This window comes from Cyprinus carpio, chromosome A9, assembly GCF_018340385.1.
Source record: "Cyprinus carpio isolate SPL01 chromosome A9, ASM1834038v1, whole genome shotgun sequence".
In the NCBI taxonomy this organism is placed as follows: Eukaryota; Metazoa; Chordata; class Actinopteri; order Cypriniformes; family Cyprinidae; genus Cyprinus; species Cyprinus carpio.
The window spans coordinates 21,340,656-21,356,930 of NC_056580.1; the positions used below are offsets into that span (position 1 = coordinate 21,340,656).

The 16,275-nt window shown below is 36.5% G+C and overlaps 2 protein-coding genes across 3 annotated transcripts in view; both read left to right on the forward strand.

Moving 5' to 3' along the window:
• pdia5 (protein disulfide isomerase family A, member 5) overlaps nucleotides 1–3,830 on the forward strand; it is a 52,810-nt gene extending 48,980 nt beyond the window's left edge. The window contains exons 16-17 of the mRNA XM_042764081.1: nucleotides 1,008–1,142; nucleotides 1,803–3,830. Coding sequence (XP_042620015.1) covers nucleotides 1,008–1,142; nucleotides 1,803–1,883 — 216 coding nt within the window. The 3' untranslated portion in view covers nucleotides 1,884–3,830. The remainder of the gene's footprint in view (nucleotides 1–1,007; nucleotides 1,143–1,802) is intronic.
• Nucleotides 3,831–8,749: 4,919 nt separating this feature from the next.
• On the forward strand, nucleotides 8,750–16,018 carry LOC109064869 (vesicle-trafficking protein SEC22a-like). 2 transcript variants are annotated; one of them, XM_042764082.1, is made up of 7 exons: nucleotides 8,750–8,871; nucleotides 9,403–9,595; nucleotides 10,824–10,987; nucleotides 12,551–12,730; nucleotides 12,906–13,024; nucleotides 13,379–13,444; nucleotides 14,347–16,018. In XM_042764082.1, the coding sequence occupies exons 2-7, from the start codon at nucleotides 9,414–9,416 to the stop codon at nucleotides 14,545–14,547; spliced, it is 912 nt and encodes a 303-aa protein (XP_042620016.1). In that variant the 5' UTR covers nucleotides 8,750–8,871; nucleotides 9,403–9,413; the 3' UTR covers nucleotides 14,548–16,018. The 2 variants fall into 2 exon arrangements, with proteins under 2 accessions (XP_042620016.1, XP_018937442.1); XM_019081897.2 differs by having other exon boundaries at nucleotides 8,755–8,941.
• The last annotated feature ends 257 nt before the right edge of the window (nucleotides 16,019–16,275 follow it).

Below are 16,275 nucleotides of genomic sequence, written 5' to 3' on the forward strand. Positions count from 1 at the left end.
CCAAATCAGACATCATGAAACTACAAAGGACAGTCAGGACTGTCCAAGATCTTTACACCTCCAGCAGAAAATCACATTGGACCCCACACACCCAGCCCACTCTCTCTTTCAACTGTTGCCCTCTGGTCAGCACTACAGAGCACATACCACCAATTTTTAGCTGAGGTTTCAAGTCTGTGGCATACCAACCTACAGGCAGAACCTGAATTCAGCTAAACCTGTATTAAGGAGTGTTAAAAGATGGACTAATAAAGCAGAGCAAGATTTACAAGCCTGCTTCGATTGCACTGATTGGAGTGTTTTTGAAGCTGCAGACACTGATCTGGACAAGCTTACAGATACTATAACTTCATATATCAGTTTCTGTGAGGATATGTGCATTACTACCAGGACATTCTTATCATTCAGTATTAATTGAGTTTGTTTTGTTGGGAAACTCAAACAGCTTCGTCATGCCAAAGTAGACACTTACAGAAGTGGGAATAGAATCTTGTATATCCAGGCCAGAAACAGACTAACAAAGGAGATCAAACTACTCTTAATAGCTGAAAAACTATTTTCCACAGGCTATATTCAGCCTGAACAATTAAAACTTTCATAACTGTACATTGTCCATTATAACTGACACATTTATACACAGCATTTGAAAATTGTACATTTGTAAACTACATAAACTGTACACTTGTAAATAACATCTGTAAATTCATTAAAACAATTAGCCTATATGTTTTCTCTATATTTCTACTTCTACTTCTGCATTTCATTTTCTGTTTTTCTTATATGTGTTATATTTCATCTCTACTATGTAATTACTATGTATGTCTGCACTATCATGTACATTTGCAATATGTCTGTACTTTCTTCTGCACTGGAAGCTCCTGTCACCAAGACAAATTTATTGTCTGTGTAAACATACTTGACAAAAAAGTTCTTTCTGACTTCTGAAGTAAGGATATTTAATCTATGACAGTTTCCTGTTAAAATAATTATGCATTACTTCCTTTCAGATTGCATATGCTGCAGTGGACTGCACAAAGGGACAAAACCATGAGTTGTGTAAACAGGAGGGTGTTGAGGGCTACCCAACATTCAACTATTACAACTATGGGAAGTTCAGCGAGAAATACAATGGGGAAAGAGGGGTAAGTGTTCTTTCATGTGAGAGATTTGTATTTAATACAGTGGCGCTATTCAGATACACATAAAAATGTATGAATGTTATTGCATATGATAGAACATAAAAGTTCAATCTAAGTTGTATAATTTTAGATTAAAAAAAAAAAAAGCACAAGCACACTTTTTAAGCAAAATATTTTATAGGTTTGAAATTATGCTGTAAGGATTGGATCATGATGATGCAGAAAACCAAAAATCTTAGCCTTTATTTGGGGGCCTTCAGATATTGTTTTGGACAGTGGGGGGCCTTCCAGCTTAAAAGATTGAGAACAACTGATTTACATCATCCTGTTGTATCTTATGCTGAATCCGAAGTAATTTCACATGCATATCTAATGTGACTGCACCTTTGTTGGAACGTGCCCATATTTGATGTGATGAAATACAGTACACCTCGGACAAGTATAAAAAAAAAAACAGCAGAGACAGAAAAGGTCTAGCATCATTTATTTGCCACCTGCTTTATTTTGCCTTGGTTAATCTAATACAATGACATTGATACATTTGACATGTATTTCATGCATTTATATGCAAGTGTCCAAATGCTTTTGGGGCCACCGTCGTGAATGTTTTTTTTATATTATGAGGTAAACAGTTTTTCATTTCTCACTGTCTACCCCCTACAGGAAGCTGGCTTCACTGGTTTCATGAGAAATCTCAGGGGCCGAGACCAAGAGAAAGTGGGCAAGCGGAAAGAGGAGCTCTAATAGTGTGGGTGTGGTTCCTATAAATGGGAGGAGTCTATCATTGCACTGTGACTTGGGCATGGACATCCCAGCACTGACGCCACAGACTTGAAACCTCAGCTAAAAAGGCTATTTTTTTATACAGCTGTGCCCTTATGTTTGTAATACCAATGTACAACCATCAGACTATTTTGTTTTGTTTTGTTTTAATTTCCTCAGACATTTTGTGAAATTTTTTCCAAATACTGTGACTTCAGTTACTGAAATCAACACCTGAAATCTATGCAACACTGGGCCTTCACTCGCAAGGGTCCCATACGATTGATGGATGGCTGGTGTTTAATGGGGAAAACCAATTATCACCAGGATACATTGCCGTGACTCCCATTCCAGTGAGGAGTAATAATGTGTACAATCTTACCTGCAAATATTTTTGTTAAAAAAAAAAGTTCGACAAAAAGGAAAAAATGCTGTATGACATCATGGTTTTGGGCGTAAAAAAAGATGGAGAAAGTTGTTGTAGCTGAACTTTGTGGCCTTAATAACTGTCGTCCAAATATTTTACTTTTTACAAGAAATACACTACTACAGCCAAAAGACAAGAGCAAAAACAAGAACATGTATTCAAGCAAGTAGTTTTTTCATTATGTTTTATTGTCTGTTGTGACAGAATGAAATGACGTAACAAAAATGGAAATGCCAAAATAGAAAAGTTAACAAAATTATAAATTGAAACATTGTTTCCGAATTAATTCTGGAGGTTTAATCCATGAAAATTTCTGGGCCCTTTACATTCCATTGTAAATGAATGTGTCTTCTCATTTTAAAAGTCAAGTCTGGTTTAAAAGTCAAGTCTGGTTATGTGGTTTCTGATTCACATTGCTATTCTAGATCTATAATACACATATGGACATTTCCTCTTCTAAGCATGGGAACGGTACAATAAGTGATGATGGGAACCACAGATAATGTCTTAATTTATGCAGGAGCGAGATGGTTTGCTTTAAGACATGTTGAATGATGCTCATTTAACATGTCTCAGTGGTTTCAACAGTGTACTGCTGGAGGATCTGTTTTACTTGCTCTCTGCCAAATGTTGGCACTCTTATCTTGATACCACAACCCTTACCAGTATCTCTGTGGCGCCTCCACTGTTATGTGTGTGGAAATCTCCCTGCTCTAGGCAGTATACATATTTAATGGTCTTGTAGCTGAACTTTTGTTGTATAATTCAGAGGGTTGGTTTGTTTCATTATGAATAAGGTTCTCAGGGATAGTGAAACACAATTGAAGAGCTTCAATTCAATCGCTCATCGTAATTTGCAATCCAGCTGGGTGTTCTCTATTCACGTCGCCAAATTATGAATTGTTTACATGTGTCTTTGGGAGATGGAACACGAAAAAAATAATCATTGAACATGAATTTAGTTTACATTTCCTTGCCAAATTTGTGGCAAGAAGTATTGAATAATACATGAGCCAAGGAACGCTGATGCATAGATGTCAATTATGTGCAAGATAATGGCTTTCAAGTTCAAAATACTGTCTGTAAGGTTAAAGAGGGAACACACGCTGAATTTGTATCGTAGCTGGATGTAAAAAGGTCCTGTTGAGGGGAAGAGTACAGATAGTTTGCCAGAACATGTTCAATAATGGTCCAAAATGACAGATGTGGGTGAACGCTTGCACAGGTTTGTCTCACTACGTGCAACCGCTGTCAAGACACAGTTCATTTGTGCATCGACATTTATATCAATATTTTGATGGTCAGGGGCCTTCACCTGGTTCCTTTGAAATATTCTCTTGTTGAAAAGTCTGCTTTGTCTTATCCCAAAGGTATGTGGAATGTGGGAGCTACAACAATGCCAAGAAGTCATTGTCGCCTTTATTTTTTTGTGCCCAGCCATATGTACAGTTTTGCTGCATTGATGAATACAATGCAAAATAAAAGGCATACATTTCCAAGAACCATTGTCAAAATTATTCAAATAACATTGTGAACATTACTTATTATTTGGTAGTGAATACTACTTTTAAAGTGCAAAAATGTTAGATTTGTTTATTTTTCAAGATGAAATACGAACAGGGTTGCAATGGAGTGTTTCACTATATTTTATTCCCAGAGGATGATGGCAAAAAAAGTCCATAGACCTAAACTGAAGATATACCAGAATATTTTATCATAGAGATCTTACAATATCATATAATTGAGACTTAGGTGGGCTCTTTTTACTCATGCCAGTAGGCAATCGCACAAAAACATGCTAAAAAAAAAATATTAATAGCCACGTTGCAACACTTTGGCACCATACCACTTTTTTATGTTTTGCACAGACAAGCACAAAAAAAAATAAAAATGCACTATTTGTAAGAAGCATTTGTGAACTTTTGCTGTTGTTCTTAAACACCAAAGGACAAATGCAGGCTAGTTTGCTGACCTTGTTCGTTTTCTGATTGAAAGCTACTGTCTGCAATAAAGCCACACATGCTTGATGTAAAAATTTTTTTTTTTTTTTACAATACTTGCACACATACGTGATAGATATCAACTTTTATCATACTATATGAAAATAGCCTGTTATTTTGTAGTTGTTCCTTTTTGTTTGTCTTTTTGTAGAGACGATCATGATAAATATGGGAAGATATGTCAATACTTTTGAAATGAAGGGGAAATTTATTTTTCCCCTGCTGTCATTTAGCACCTTTCCTGTCATGGTGGTTACATCAGAGTACAACAAATAAATTGCCTGATGAAAACAAGCACTGCTGTGCTGTTCCTGAGTAATTTCTTTTCAAACTTTTCTGTCAGGTGTTTTTGTTTACGCCAGTCTTCCTGGACTAATTCTGTCATGATCTCAAACGAGCCGAGCCCCTTGCCATCAAACTGCGCAAGAACCCTTGTAAGAGGCATGAGCTGTTTGCCAGATTGGAAACTCAAGGGATGAGTCACTGTTGGACATTTAAATGGCTGCCCATGGAGAAACACCTGCTGGTGAAATGCATGTGTTGTCAAGTGCAATATGTGACTGTTTAATGGTTTGGAGAGAAGGATGGTTCCATCAAAATTACATGGAGGAAGCTTACTGAGGGTGCAGGCAACTACTTTTGCCTGGATGCACCTCTGCATGTCAGAACCAAGGGTGAAAGGAGGACAAGAAAATGCCAGCATGAATGGAAGTTAAGAAATAGAAGATAAATACACATTATGCTGTGTAAAGCATTCAGAGTACATATACTTTCTCTGAATAATTGCATGATGCCAAAAGGTAAAAAAGTGTATCCCATCTCACTCACCTTAAACATTCAGGATATGGCGAGCTGTCATAATCCAGACATGGATTTCTTTATCACCAGGAAATTGTTTGCCAGTCCAGACTGAATGCGTAATAATTGTATCTGTCAAATATAAGCACATAGCAACTGAAAAAAAAAGTGTTTGCGACGGAATTCCTATTCTCAGGAAGAGAAGAACCAGTTCAGAATCCACCTGAAAAACTGAATGAGCTGATAATAAAAATACAATGCATTGATAATGTAATTTTAATCATTAAATTAGTATTATTGTATTAAATTTTATTTATTATGATAACTATACATGTGTTCCTGATGCCGTCTTAGATTAACAGTCGCAGAGCACGCCAGATTGAAGAAACAAATGAATGTTATGCTGTTGAGAGGAACCAAGCAATTCTGATATATAATAATTTCTTGGTTCCACTCAACAGCATAACATTCATTTGTTTCTTGAATCTGGCGTGCTCTGCGACTGTTAACAAGTAACTTAACTGTTGTTGTTTGTTCTCTTCCCAATACAGATTAATTTACGTTTTACTATTGCGACTTCTTTGTCAATGTTCGCTCCGCCGACGAAAATCCAAACGAAAATCCAGAGAATCGACAGCTTACGTCTCGCGCGTATTTCCCGAGCGGCAACCTCGCGCTCTCTCTCGTGAAGCCAATAAGGAAGTGACTAAAACTGTAATTCATCGACTGGCCGCTTGAGGCTGGCTGCAAAAGGGAGTCAGTCCCATAGACTCCCCATGTTAAAATGGCCAACTTTACAGCAGAAAAAAACATGTTTACAGCCTGGTTCAAAAAATGATTTTGGTCTATATTGCTAATTTTGCCCTTCATGACAACTGTGAGGGGGTGGATTTTTTTATTACTCATCCGTTTAAATTATATTAAGCCTTAAAGTTCTGCATAATTAAGGGCGTGGCCACTTGAGTGACAGGGGGATTGCCGCTGCTGACAATGCCGTCGCGCTAGGTGGGCGTGGCTTCAGCAACCAGCTCCCGCCTTTTTGCCATAGACAGTAAAAGAAATGGACACAGCGACCCCATTGAAACTCAATTGAGACAAGTGAAGCCCATTTTTAGCGATTTTTAGCACTTCCGTTTCTGACGCGCAGACTCAGACTAAGCTTGATGACATCAGCAACCTGTCTGACAGATGTAAATCTTCTAGTAGCTGTGCGTGAAAACTGCCATCATTAATCTTGCAGAGACGGCGAGCTTGAGCGGGGAGTTCTTTGGCGTGAGTGAGCAGGAGTAAGTGTTCTGATTAATTATTTTGTATAGTATTTTAAAATGTAACGCCAGTACGCCATATCTCTTGACGTCTGCCCGATTGCCTGCGAGCTTCTCCTCCTGTCTGTACGGTAATTTCTCTACTGTGCGACAGAGAGTCGAGTGGTTATGACGCAATCGTTAGCCTATTTTTACAAAAACTGTTTCTACGGGGCCATAATGTAACATAGAAGGTAATGGAGCCCTTTATACATTGTCGTGTATCTTTAGAAATAAATAATGGACAAATGGAGTTTTTAAATGCCTCAGATGTATAGTTATTCGCTGTCAAAGTGACGCAAAAATGAATGGGAGTCAATGGGATGCTAACGCAAGTGAAGTTCTGCTACAAGATGGCGGCACGCGGCCGACTTCAACTTCCGGTCGACTTCCTTGCCCCCTGCTTTTTGCCCATTTTCGATTATCCGGGAGAGTCGCGCGGTGACGCACTGCCAAGATGGCGACGGCCCGCTCTGCACACTTTGAGCTTCAAAACCGCTATTGAGGAGTCTATGGGTGACGTCACGGACACTACGTCCATATTTTTTTACAGTCTATGGTATTTCCCGGCGTTTGCTTCCTAAAAAGAATCCGTGTTTGAAAGAATCGGTTGAGTGAATGATTCAAAGCTCACTCGTAAATGATTAAAGGAATCGATTCAATGACTCACTCATAAACACAGTCACTTGTCGGCACCTACTGGCGTAACTATGAAACCTGCGGAGAGAGTTGCTGAAAAATCTCCATTAATAATAAAGACACAATGACTGGCAAACTACAAACAAGTGGAATGATAGAATGAAAAGTCCTGGAGCTGTTAATCAATACAAGATGTACATTCATATCCTACCAATAAATTAATTTTTATGACTGTGAATCTAAAGCCTGATATATTATTTTGTTAATATTGCAATGCAAATCTCCACATTTCCCTGTTGTATGAGATATTGTTTCACATATTGAAATGATCAGTTAGTTCAACATAGTCCATAGTCCATTCAGCTTGTGGCGAGAAAATAAATAGCCCATTCAAATATTCAATAATACGAGTCACTGGGACAAATCTCTCAGTAACAGAAGTCAATGGCATAAATACACCCATTATCTTTACTGGAGGAATAAAGATTTTTCTCACCCTCGCTCTGAACGCAGTAATCAAAATGATGTGCACCACTTGCCAAGAAATCCATACAAACGCATTCCCCCCTTGTTTCCCAGATGTGTCAGGAAAAGTAAAAAAAAAAAGCATATATTTTCTCTGCAGCAAGAGCAGCAGAATAAGAAAATTACATTTTTCTGCTTTAATTGGGTTTTATGAAAAAAGACACCCAAGGCTGTGAGTTAAGCATTGCTCGAAGTCCATGATTTTTTTGATGTTGTTTTTTCAACTGTTGTTTTTAATCATCCATAAAATAGAATTGCTCAAAATCTATAATAAATAAGTTGCTGCAGTATTTTCAGCCTACCACTCCACATCCTGTCAGTATGAATGACAACATCTTCACTTGTCACCCTGACACTCCTGCACTAAATACATAGACTGCCAGCTATTCATCAAGCTGTCCATGTAGAGAATCAATCTTCAATGCATGGCTCACACTGCATGCTGTGAAGTGGAGGTTTTTTCACTTTAAAGACTGAAGAGCGAGGTTTCATCCTTGTAAAGACATTAAATCCAGAAGAGTGAGTGATGAATTTGAACGATTCACATCAAAGATCATGGGTTTGACACTGACAAATCACTACAAAAAAGTCTGATTTTGTGGTTAATGAGCTTTAAAAAACAAGGATGTTATATTTAAACTCAATGCAGAGGACGATAAACTGAGATGTGCATATGATCTGTATGGGCGGTTACATATCATGAAATATTACAGGATAAGATGCTCCTGTGACCCACATCAATTCAATGTTTTTGTTTGTTTCTTTGTTTGATGGTGTGTCATCTAAACATCAACATTTGTTATGTGATTTATTTCATCTGTCTGTAGTTCATGAGTTTTTTACATAATACATTAAATATCACTCATATTAAGGTTTATTTATTTTTTTTAATTGGGATTCATGAGCAGTAAATTATTTAGATAGGAGAAGGGATTTTTATCATCATTATTATTATGTTTTATTTTTAAAATGGAAAAGTACATTTAAACACTTCAGGGAAGATGACTTCCTCAAAAATAGTAGGCTAAATAAATATGATTTTACAGTCATCATCATCATCATCATCATCTGTGTACTGGACCACTTCAAGCACTGCCCATAATGCTTTTGCATCCAGCCACGTCACAGAGAGTCACACGCACAGCCGCGTTTTGCCGAACAAAGCCGAAGCCAAGCCGAACTACGACGAAGATGAGACGAAATTGGCCGAAGCTGTATCAAACTTGAGCAGAAGCATCTGCTATGAAATCTGCAGGAAGACCTCAGCGATCACGATAGTATATTAGCAAAATATCTTAAAAAGGATTATAATGTCTTAACATATATTAAAACGGCTTGTGTGAGTAGGTATGTACAGTTAACAGTTACAATGCATGCAGTAAGAGTCGTTTGATTTCATGCTGCTAACAGTCTTGCTATGATAGCAGTGACATCCACTCCACATCACTGCTTATAACGGCAACGTGTATTTTTAGTGATTTGCTTTCAGTTAGTCTTATAACGCTGTATAATTACATGTGTGCTTTTGTAGTGCATAGGACTGTCAGCCGATGTGTTCTGATGACAAGCTATCAGCAAACATGCTAATGTTATTATTAGCCTAGCACAGTGTGCTGCAGATTTCATGAGTCTGCATGTAGTTACAATTAATAGAATTTATACTTGGCTCTAGACTTTATCTGTCGTGCTTATTTCCTATTATTTTAGTTTCTACATTTGTATATTCTTCTTTGTCAGCAGAAAACGGAGAGAGATTGTGTGGGGGTGCATTATATGCACTGAATTATGATTTTCCCTCATTCTTCCAGGTGTCTGTAAGATGTCTATGGTGCTGTTTGCCTCTGTGGTGAGAGTAAGGGACGGTCTACCACTCTCGGCCTCCACAGACTATGAACAGGACAAAGGATTTCAGGAGACTAAGAAACATCTCAAGGGCCTGTCCAAAAAACTCAGCCAGTTTCCTGACCGCTGCTCACTCAGATCTGGCCTTTACAACATTAAGTGAGTTATTAATGCAGTGGTGTTAAACCAACTGTTGTGTTCGCAGTGTATCACTCTGGAAATGCATTTGTACTTAAAGGGATTTTTGACATTTTTTAATATGACAACATGGCTGCTGACTGTAAGTTCCTTGCAATGTAGAATTTTTATTTGAAACACGTAATTACTGAGCTAATATAATCCTACACATTTAGAACCATGTTTTTGCAACTCTTTTTTTATTTTATTTTTTATACTAACTCTCAGTTAATCTCTATACACACCTGCTGTCAAAAATTTCTGCCAAAATCTCAGTGCTACACAAGCTTCCAGTATAGTTATCTACCACAGCAAACTGTGGCAAAAGCAAACACTTTGTTATATTTCTAATGACTGTCTATCACAACTAATTATATTATATTGATGGTACATGAGGAAGCAATCATGCACTAATCGTCCATTTCAATTCAATTTGGTGTAACAGTTCACTCAAAAATGTACATTCTGTCATCATTTACTCACCTTCATGTTGTTGTTTTCCATACAGTGCATGCATACAGTATAGTGACTGTGGGCTGTCAAGCTCCAAAAAACACCGTAAACATAATCTACTCATACTGTACATCTATTTTGGAGTTTGACAGGTTGTATGGTAGCTGTAACATTCTTCAGAATATCTCAATTTGTGTTCTGTAAAAGAAAAAAAGTCATACAGGGGAGGACTGAATATAATGACTAAATAATGACAGATTTTTCATTTTTTGGGTGACCGTCCCTTTAATTTAAGCATCCCAGCAAAAACAAATGACACAGTGGGGTGGACTGCTCTGACTGCCAACTGTTCTCCTTCAGCAAGGTCTAATTCAGATGCATTACACCGAGGGACCCAGGGGTGACCATTTCATAGCCTGGCTGCTATTCATCACTCCAAATTTCATAAGCAGGCTCTGGAGTGACTCAATGGATTGTTTCATCTCTCCAAACAGAATTTAATATGAAGAGACACAAGTTTCTTTCCTGAGGCGAGTCACAAAACAGAGTGTTCAAAGATAACTCCATGAACATACAGATTCAGAACAGGTGTAAAGGCTGATTTTTAAACAGTGTGGTTGTTTGGATTTTCATGTCTTTGAAATGGACTTCAATTGTCCATTCAATAAACCCATCCTATCTGTGGCAGATGGCCTGTTCATTTTATTGGAATAAAATTGAGTATGATGTTAACTGTTACATGTCTTGCTTTTCATAGTTTCACAAGCTCTCTTGGAGTCGGGTACTTGATGGTTTGCACAGAAAACTATCCCAATGTCCTGGCCTTCAGCTTCCTGGACGAGCTTCAGAGAGAGTTCATTGTCACGTATGACACCAAGAGGATCAACAGCGCTTTGAGGCCCTTCTCTTTCATTGAGTTTGGTGAGTTTCTAGAGGGTGTTGGGACAGGTTTCTGACAGAAATCTCTTTGTGCTAGAAGGGGACTATATTTAGATATATTTTTAATATCATTTCATTTTTTTTATTTTTTTTTATTTATTTACACCACTGTTCAAAAGTTTGGGGTCAGTAAGATGTTTTAATGTTTTTGAAAGAAGAGTCTTATGCGCACCAATTAAATCAAAAATACAGTAAAAACAGTAATATTGTGAAATATGATTACTATTTAACATAACTGATGTTATATGATTTAAAATATAATTTATTCCTGAAGTGGAAAAGCTGAATTTTCAGCAGCCATTACTTCAGCGTCACACGATCCTTCTGAAATCATTCTAATGTGATGATTTGGTGCTCAAAACACATTTCTTATTATCAATGTTGATAACAGTTGTGCTGCTTAATATTTTTGTAGAAACTATGATATTTTTTTTTTAGGATTTTCATGATTGATGAATAGAAGGTTCATAAGAACAGCATTTAATTAAAAAACAAATCTTCTGTAACATTAGAAATGTCTTAACTATCACATCTTTTGATACATTAAATTCATCCTTGCTCAATAAAATATTAATTTCTTAAAAAAACAAACAAAGACCAAAAATAGTAATACTTTAGATTAGGGAACATTTCTTCACAATTAACCAAGGGTTGTTGCTTCTTATTAATAGTTAGTATTAAGGTAGTGTTTAAGTTTAGGTATGGGGTAGGATTTAAGGGATCTAAAATATGGTCGCGTAGAATAAGGTATTAATAAGTGCTTTATTCATACTAATAAACTGTCAATATGCAGTAAATATCATTTATTACTCAAAATTTCAACTCAAACATGATCTTCAACTAAATGATACCTTATGAACAACCAACAAGCCAGTAATGAGACTGATTTAAGTTTCATGAACCTTAAGCACACTTGCTACATTTAGAGATGGACATCACTGAAAGTAATAAGAACTTGCAGTTCAGTGAGTCAGATATTGATTTTGTAATCGTTCTGGACTGCATTTCCCAAAAGCATAGTAAGCCTAGGTAGATTGTAGAAACCCTTGGCAGCAATTGTCTCTACGATCTGCTTAGACTAATGGATGATGGATTTGTCAGGCTTATTCAAACTGATTATTGTTACTATTATTATTCAGAATTAAAAGAATCTGCCAATAAGAATCAGTAGAAATGCATTTTCTTGTCATTGTTTTGTTTGTCTTATCTCATTGAATTCAGACTATTTTATTCTGAACCTAAAAATATTTGGAATAATTAGTTCTGCTTAAATTAGTTTTACATGGGTAGTTTTGTTGAGTCTATGAGAATGGCGTGTTTGAGTAAACATTAATGGAGTTGCATCTAATGTGGAACATTTAAATGTAGTCACATATGAGGCTCCATTTTGGCTTGGAATCTTTGGGATTTATCGAAATAAAAATAAACACAACGTCAAGATCTTCCATTTAATGTGATTTGAAATGCCCTGAAGCCACTTGTAACATACAGACCATGTTGTGCCTGAAGCATTCATTTACTGTGCCGTTTCTATGGTTTTGACAGATAACTTCATTCGGAAAACCAAGCAACGTTACAACAGCCCACGTTCCCTCTCGACCAAGATTAATCTGGCCGACATGCAGACTGAGATCAAGCTCCGGCCTCCTTATCAGCTGTCTGCGGAGGACATCAGATCAATCAACGGCTTTTCACAACACGGGCAGTCTAAATACAAAGGCATAGGTAGGGAACACAACATTCCCACTTTTGTTCTCACAAGACCATGAGCACATACGTACTCAGAACAGCCTAGCATAATGGTTTATGTTTTGCACGGTGGGTTTCCTTTGGCAAATCTTCAAATCTAGTTATTTTGTTACTGTTTGACACAGATTTTATACTTGATTTATTCCTGCAGCTCCTAATCAAATGTTGGAGGCCATCACCCTGTCTGGTATCGTCGCCTGCGTCCTAAGTGTCCTGTGTGGTGCTCTTAATTTGCTGCGGGGAGTTCACGCAATAGAAAGCGTATTGCAGGTAACTTAAATCATGCACTAATAGTAATGCTGGCACTTTATCTTTTATTGATTAAAACGTTGGACTAAACATTACTTTTAAATGTGTAAGTGCCATTGTAATATAATAAATCATAACTAATGAATAGTAAAAGTTCTCTTGAATAATCTGTCAGACTTTGCACTTATGTGATTTTCCTCTTCCATAAACAGAACAGTTTTGCTTCGCTTTGTATATTGTATTGATAAGTGAGCACTCGAGTCTTGGCACTAAGTAATTTATCCTTATTTATTTTAGCACATGACTTTCTGTTGTAATTTGTTCACTCTTTAACACAGCACCCTGTCTTTCCTCTTTTTCTGCTTCCATCTGCAGAACGAGGATGAAGACTTTAATTACGTAATTGCTTTTTTCCTGGGAACCGCGGCCTGTTTGTATCAGGTAAGTGACAGCTGTCAGACCGTGAGTTACTGTCGGCCTGCCAGCCTTCATTTCCTCTGCCCTCCGTCTCTGTCTGACCAACAGATGCTAATGTATCCCACTTTTCCTCACTGTCATGTACAAGCACAATCTGGAAAATTGGAGAAACATTGCGTTATTATTAGCATCAAACAAAAGCAGCTAATATTGTAGATACTTAATACTTTCACAGTATTTTTGTCTTCTGTCCTTGTGTAAATATTTAAACATCCTCATAACAAAATACATTAACAAAAATTTATATTAATATATTAACTGGTTTTCAGAAAAGACACGAAATGGATACTTTTTTTCAGTAAGGATGCATAAAATTGATCAAAAGTATGATATGAAAGTATTATGTTTTGAAAGACTTCTGTTTCAAATAAATGTTGCTCTTTCAAACATTCTTAGAATCCTGAATAAAATATCGGTTTTCAAAAAGTATTAATCTGTACAAATGATTAATACTTTTCAACACTGATGATAAGAAGAAATGTTTCTTGAGAACCAGATCAGCATATCAGAATGATTTCTGAAGGATCACGTGACACTGAAGACTGGAGTAATGGCTGCTGAAAATTCAGCTTAGTCATCACAGGAGTAAATTACATTTTAAAATATATTCAAATAATAACACCTTTTTTTATTGTAATAATATTTCAAAATATGATGGTTAATGTATTTTTCACCAAATAAATGCAGACTTGGTAAGTGTAAGAGATTACTTTAAAAAAAAAAAATCATATCAACCCCAAAATTTTGAATAGTAGGGCATAAACCTTACTACATTCTATTAGATATATTCTTAAAACAAAGCTTGTACTGAATTTTCTTCTTCCTGCTTAAAAACGTTTTCTTCTTCTTTCTGTTTCTATATGCAGTGTTACTTGTTCGCCCACTTCTCAGTTTGGAGAAACATCAAGTCATTCCTGGCCTTTGCTATGATCTGCCTGTGTAACATGTATCTGTATGAACTCCGTAACATGTGGCAGATCCTCTTTCATGTGACGGTGGGAGCGTTCATCACTCTGCAGATCCACCTGAGACAACCGCAGGGCAAATCACCTGACTACAACGTTTGACCCTCTTCAACTCTTTCAAGACTGCGTAACCTAGCCCAATATGGCAACCCCAACCTGTTCCCACCCCATCTGAGGACAAAAGAACTGTGAATTGTGAAACAGCTTTTATTAATTATTTTGATGTTGTTTAAGAAACGCTTCCTGCTGCTTCACATCCAGTTGAGAAACTGATGTTCTGATTGAAGCAAAAGCTTCATAACAGTATGCATGGAATATTAAAGAAAGCGTCAGCCAATGAATCAGATGTGCACAATTAATATATTTTCCAATAAGAAGGAGTTGTAGTTATTTTTTGTTTTAATTGACATCAGGACTTAAAAAGACGGCTCACCCAAAAATGAACATTCAGTCAAGATTTCTCAAAAAAAAGTTCACAGGGCTTTCCTCCATACAATAAACGTGGATTGTAAACAGGGTCTGTCAAGTATATGTATATATATATATATATATATATATATATATATATATATATATATATATATATACACACAGTAGCTTATAACTCTTAAATGATGACTGAAAACCCTAGGCACTGTTGCACTTTAACTTAAAGGAACAGACCAAAATATAAATTAGTATTCACTAGTGTAGTTCTTTTTCACTAGTTTAGTAGTTCTCTTGTTTGACAGTTGTGGTAATTATTCACATTTTATTGTGTTGAAAAGCAGCTTATGCATTCATCTAAACATCTTCATTTCTGTTTCACGGAATAAAGAAATTATTAAAATTTTCATTTTTGGGTGAACAATACCTTGGTCCTTTACGATGTAATTTTAGATTTTTTTTTTGACAATGCAAGATTGTTTTTCTATTTTGATTGTTAAAGCCAACTCATATGCAAGACTATTTTATAGCTGCCTATATATGAGAAATGTAACATTGCTGGATTTTCACTGATTTCCACAAACACAGACTTTGACGGTTTTATTTTGTCATATGCTTTCATAGATGCCTAATTTGAGTGTCACTGTGTTTGTTTGTGTCTGCTCTGAAAGCATAATCAGATGCGTTATTTATCAATCATCTACGCTACCTGCATTTGTGCTTCCTGTAAATGAATGTGGTCTGCTAAGAGTGAAATGGAATCACTCTAATATACAGACTCCATCACCCCCAGTGTTTGCTGCCTTTGGACAATGGGTCTTTTCAGTGACCATGTTGAGCTGTATGAATGAGTTATGTTTTATTCTGTTTCTATTCACCTGGCTTGTTTTCATTGTGCAAATGACAGGTTGAATGCATGATTGACAGATTAAGGGTCAAGGGGTTTCAAAATTCTTCAGAAGATGTACGTGCATTTCTTTTTCTTTTTTCCCCAAAGTGTCAGTGATCAAAGATTGCATCTGCATCTTTGCATTGCAGTGTACTTTGATGCTCTCTCTCCAGCAGTAGTGCATTGCCATTGTGTGTTCGTACACAAACGAAAGGCCTTGTCCTGAAACCATCAGTAAAAGCCTTGAATTTGTATGAATGTGTGTGCATCTTGTGTGTGTGGTTTTTTTTTACACATTACACATATATAAAACATTAGCAACTTGAGTAGGGATATATAGGAATACACTGATTTTTTGAAGTTATAAATAAAGATTATTGGAGTTTTGCAAGAAAGTACTTTTTTTTGTTAGTCTAGTCACTTGTTTCTTTGTAATTGTGAAATTTGTTTCTACATCATTTTTTTCTATCATGTATGAAAATGTTTAAATATGTGCTTCTAAGTCACTGAAGTCA

What these genes read in the sequence shown, in the direction of transcription:
- LOC109064869 (XM_042764082.1), top strand. Translation starts at nt 9,414, where the DNA reads ATGTCTATGGTGCTGTTTGCCTCTGTGGTGAGAGTAAGGGACGGTCTA. An exon ending in GTCTAAATACAAAGGCATAG is followed by an intron (nt 12,731 to 12,905) that starts GTAGGGAACACA and finishes TTATTCCTGCAG; the next exon opens with CTCCTAATCAAATGTTGGAG. An exon ending in CCGCGGCCTGTTTGTATCAG is followed by an intron (nt 13,445 to 14,346) that starts GTAAGTGACAGC and finishes TTCTATATGCAG; the next exon opens with TGTTACTTGTTCGCCCACTT.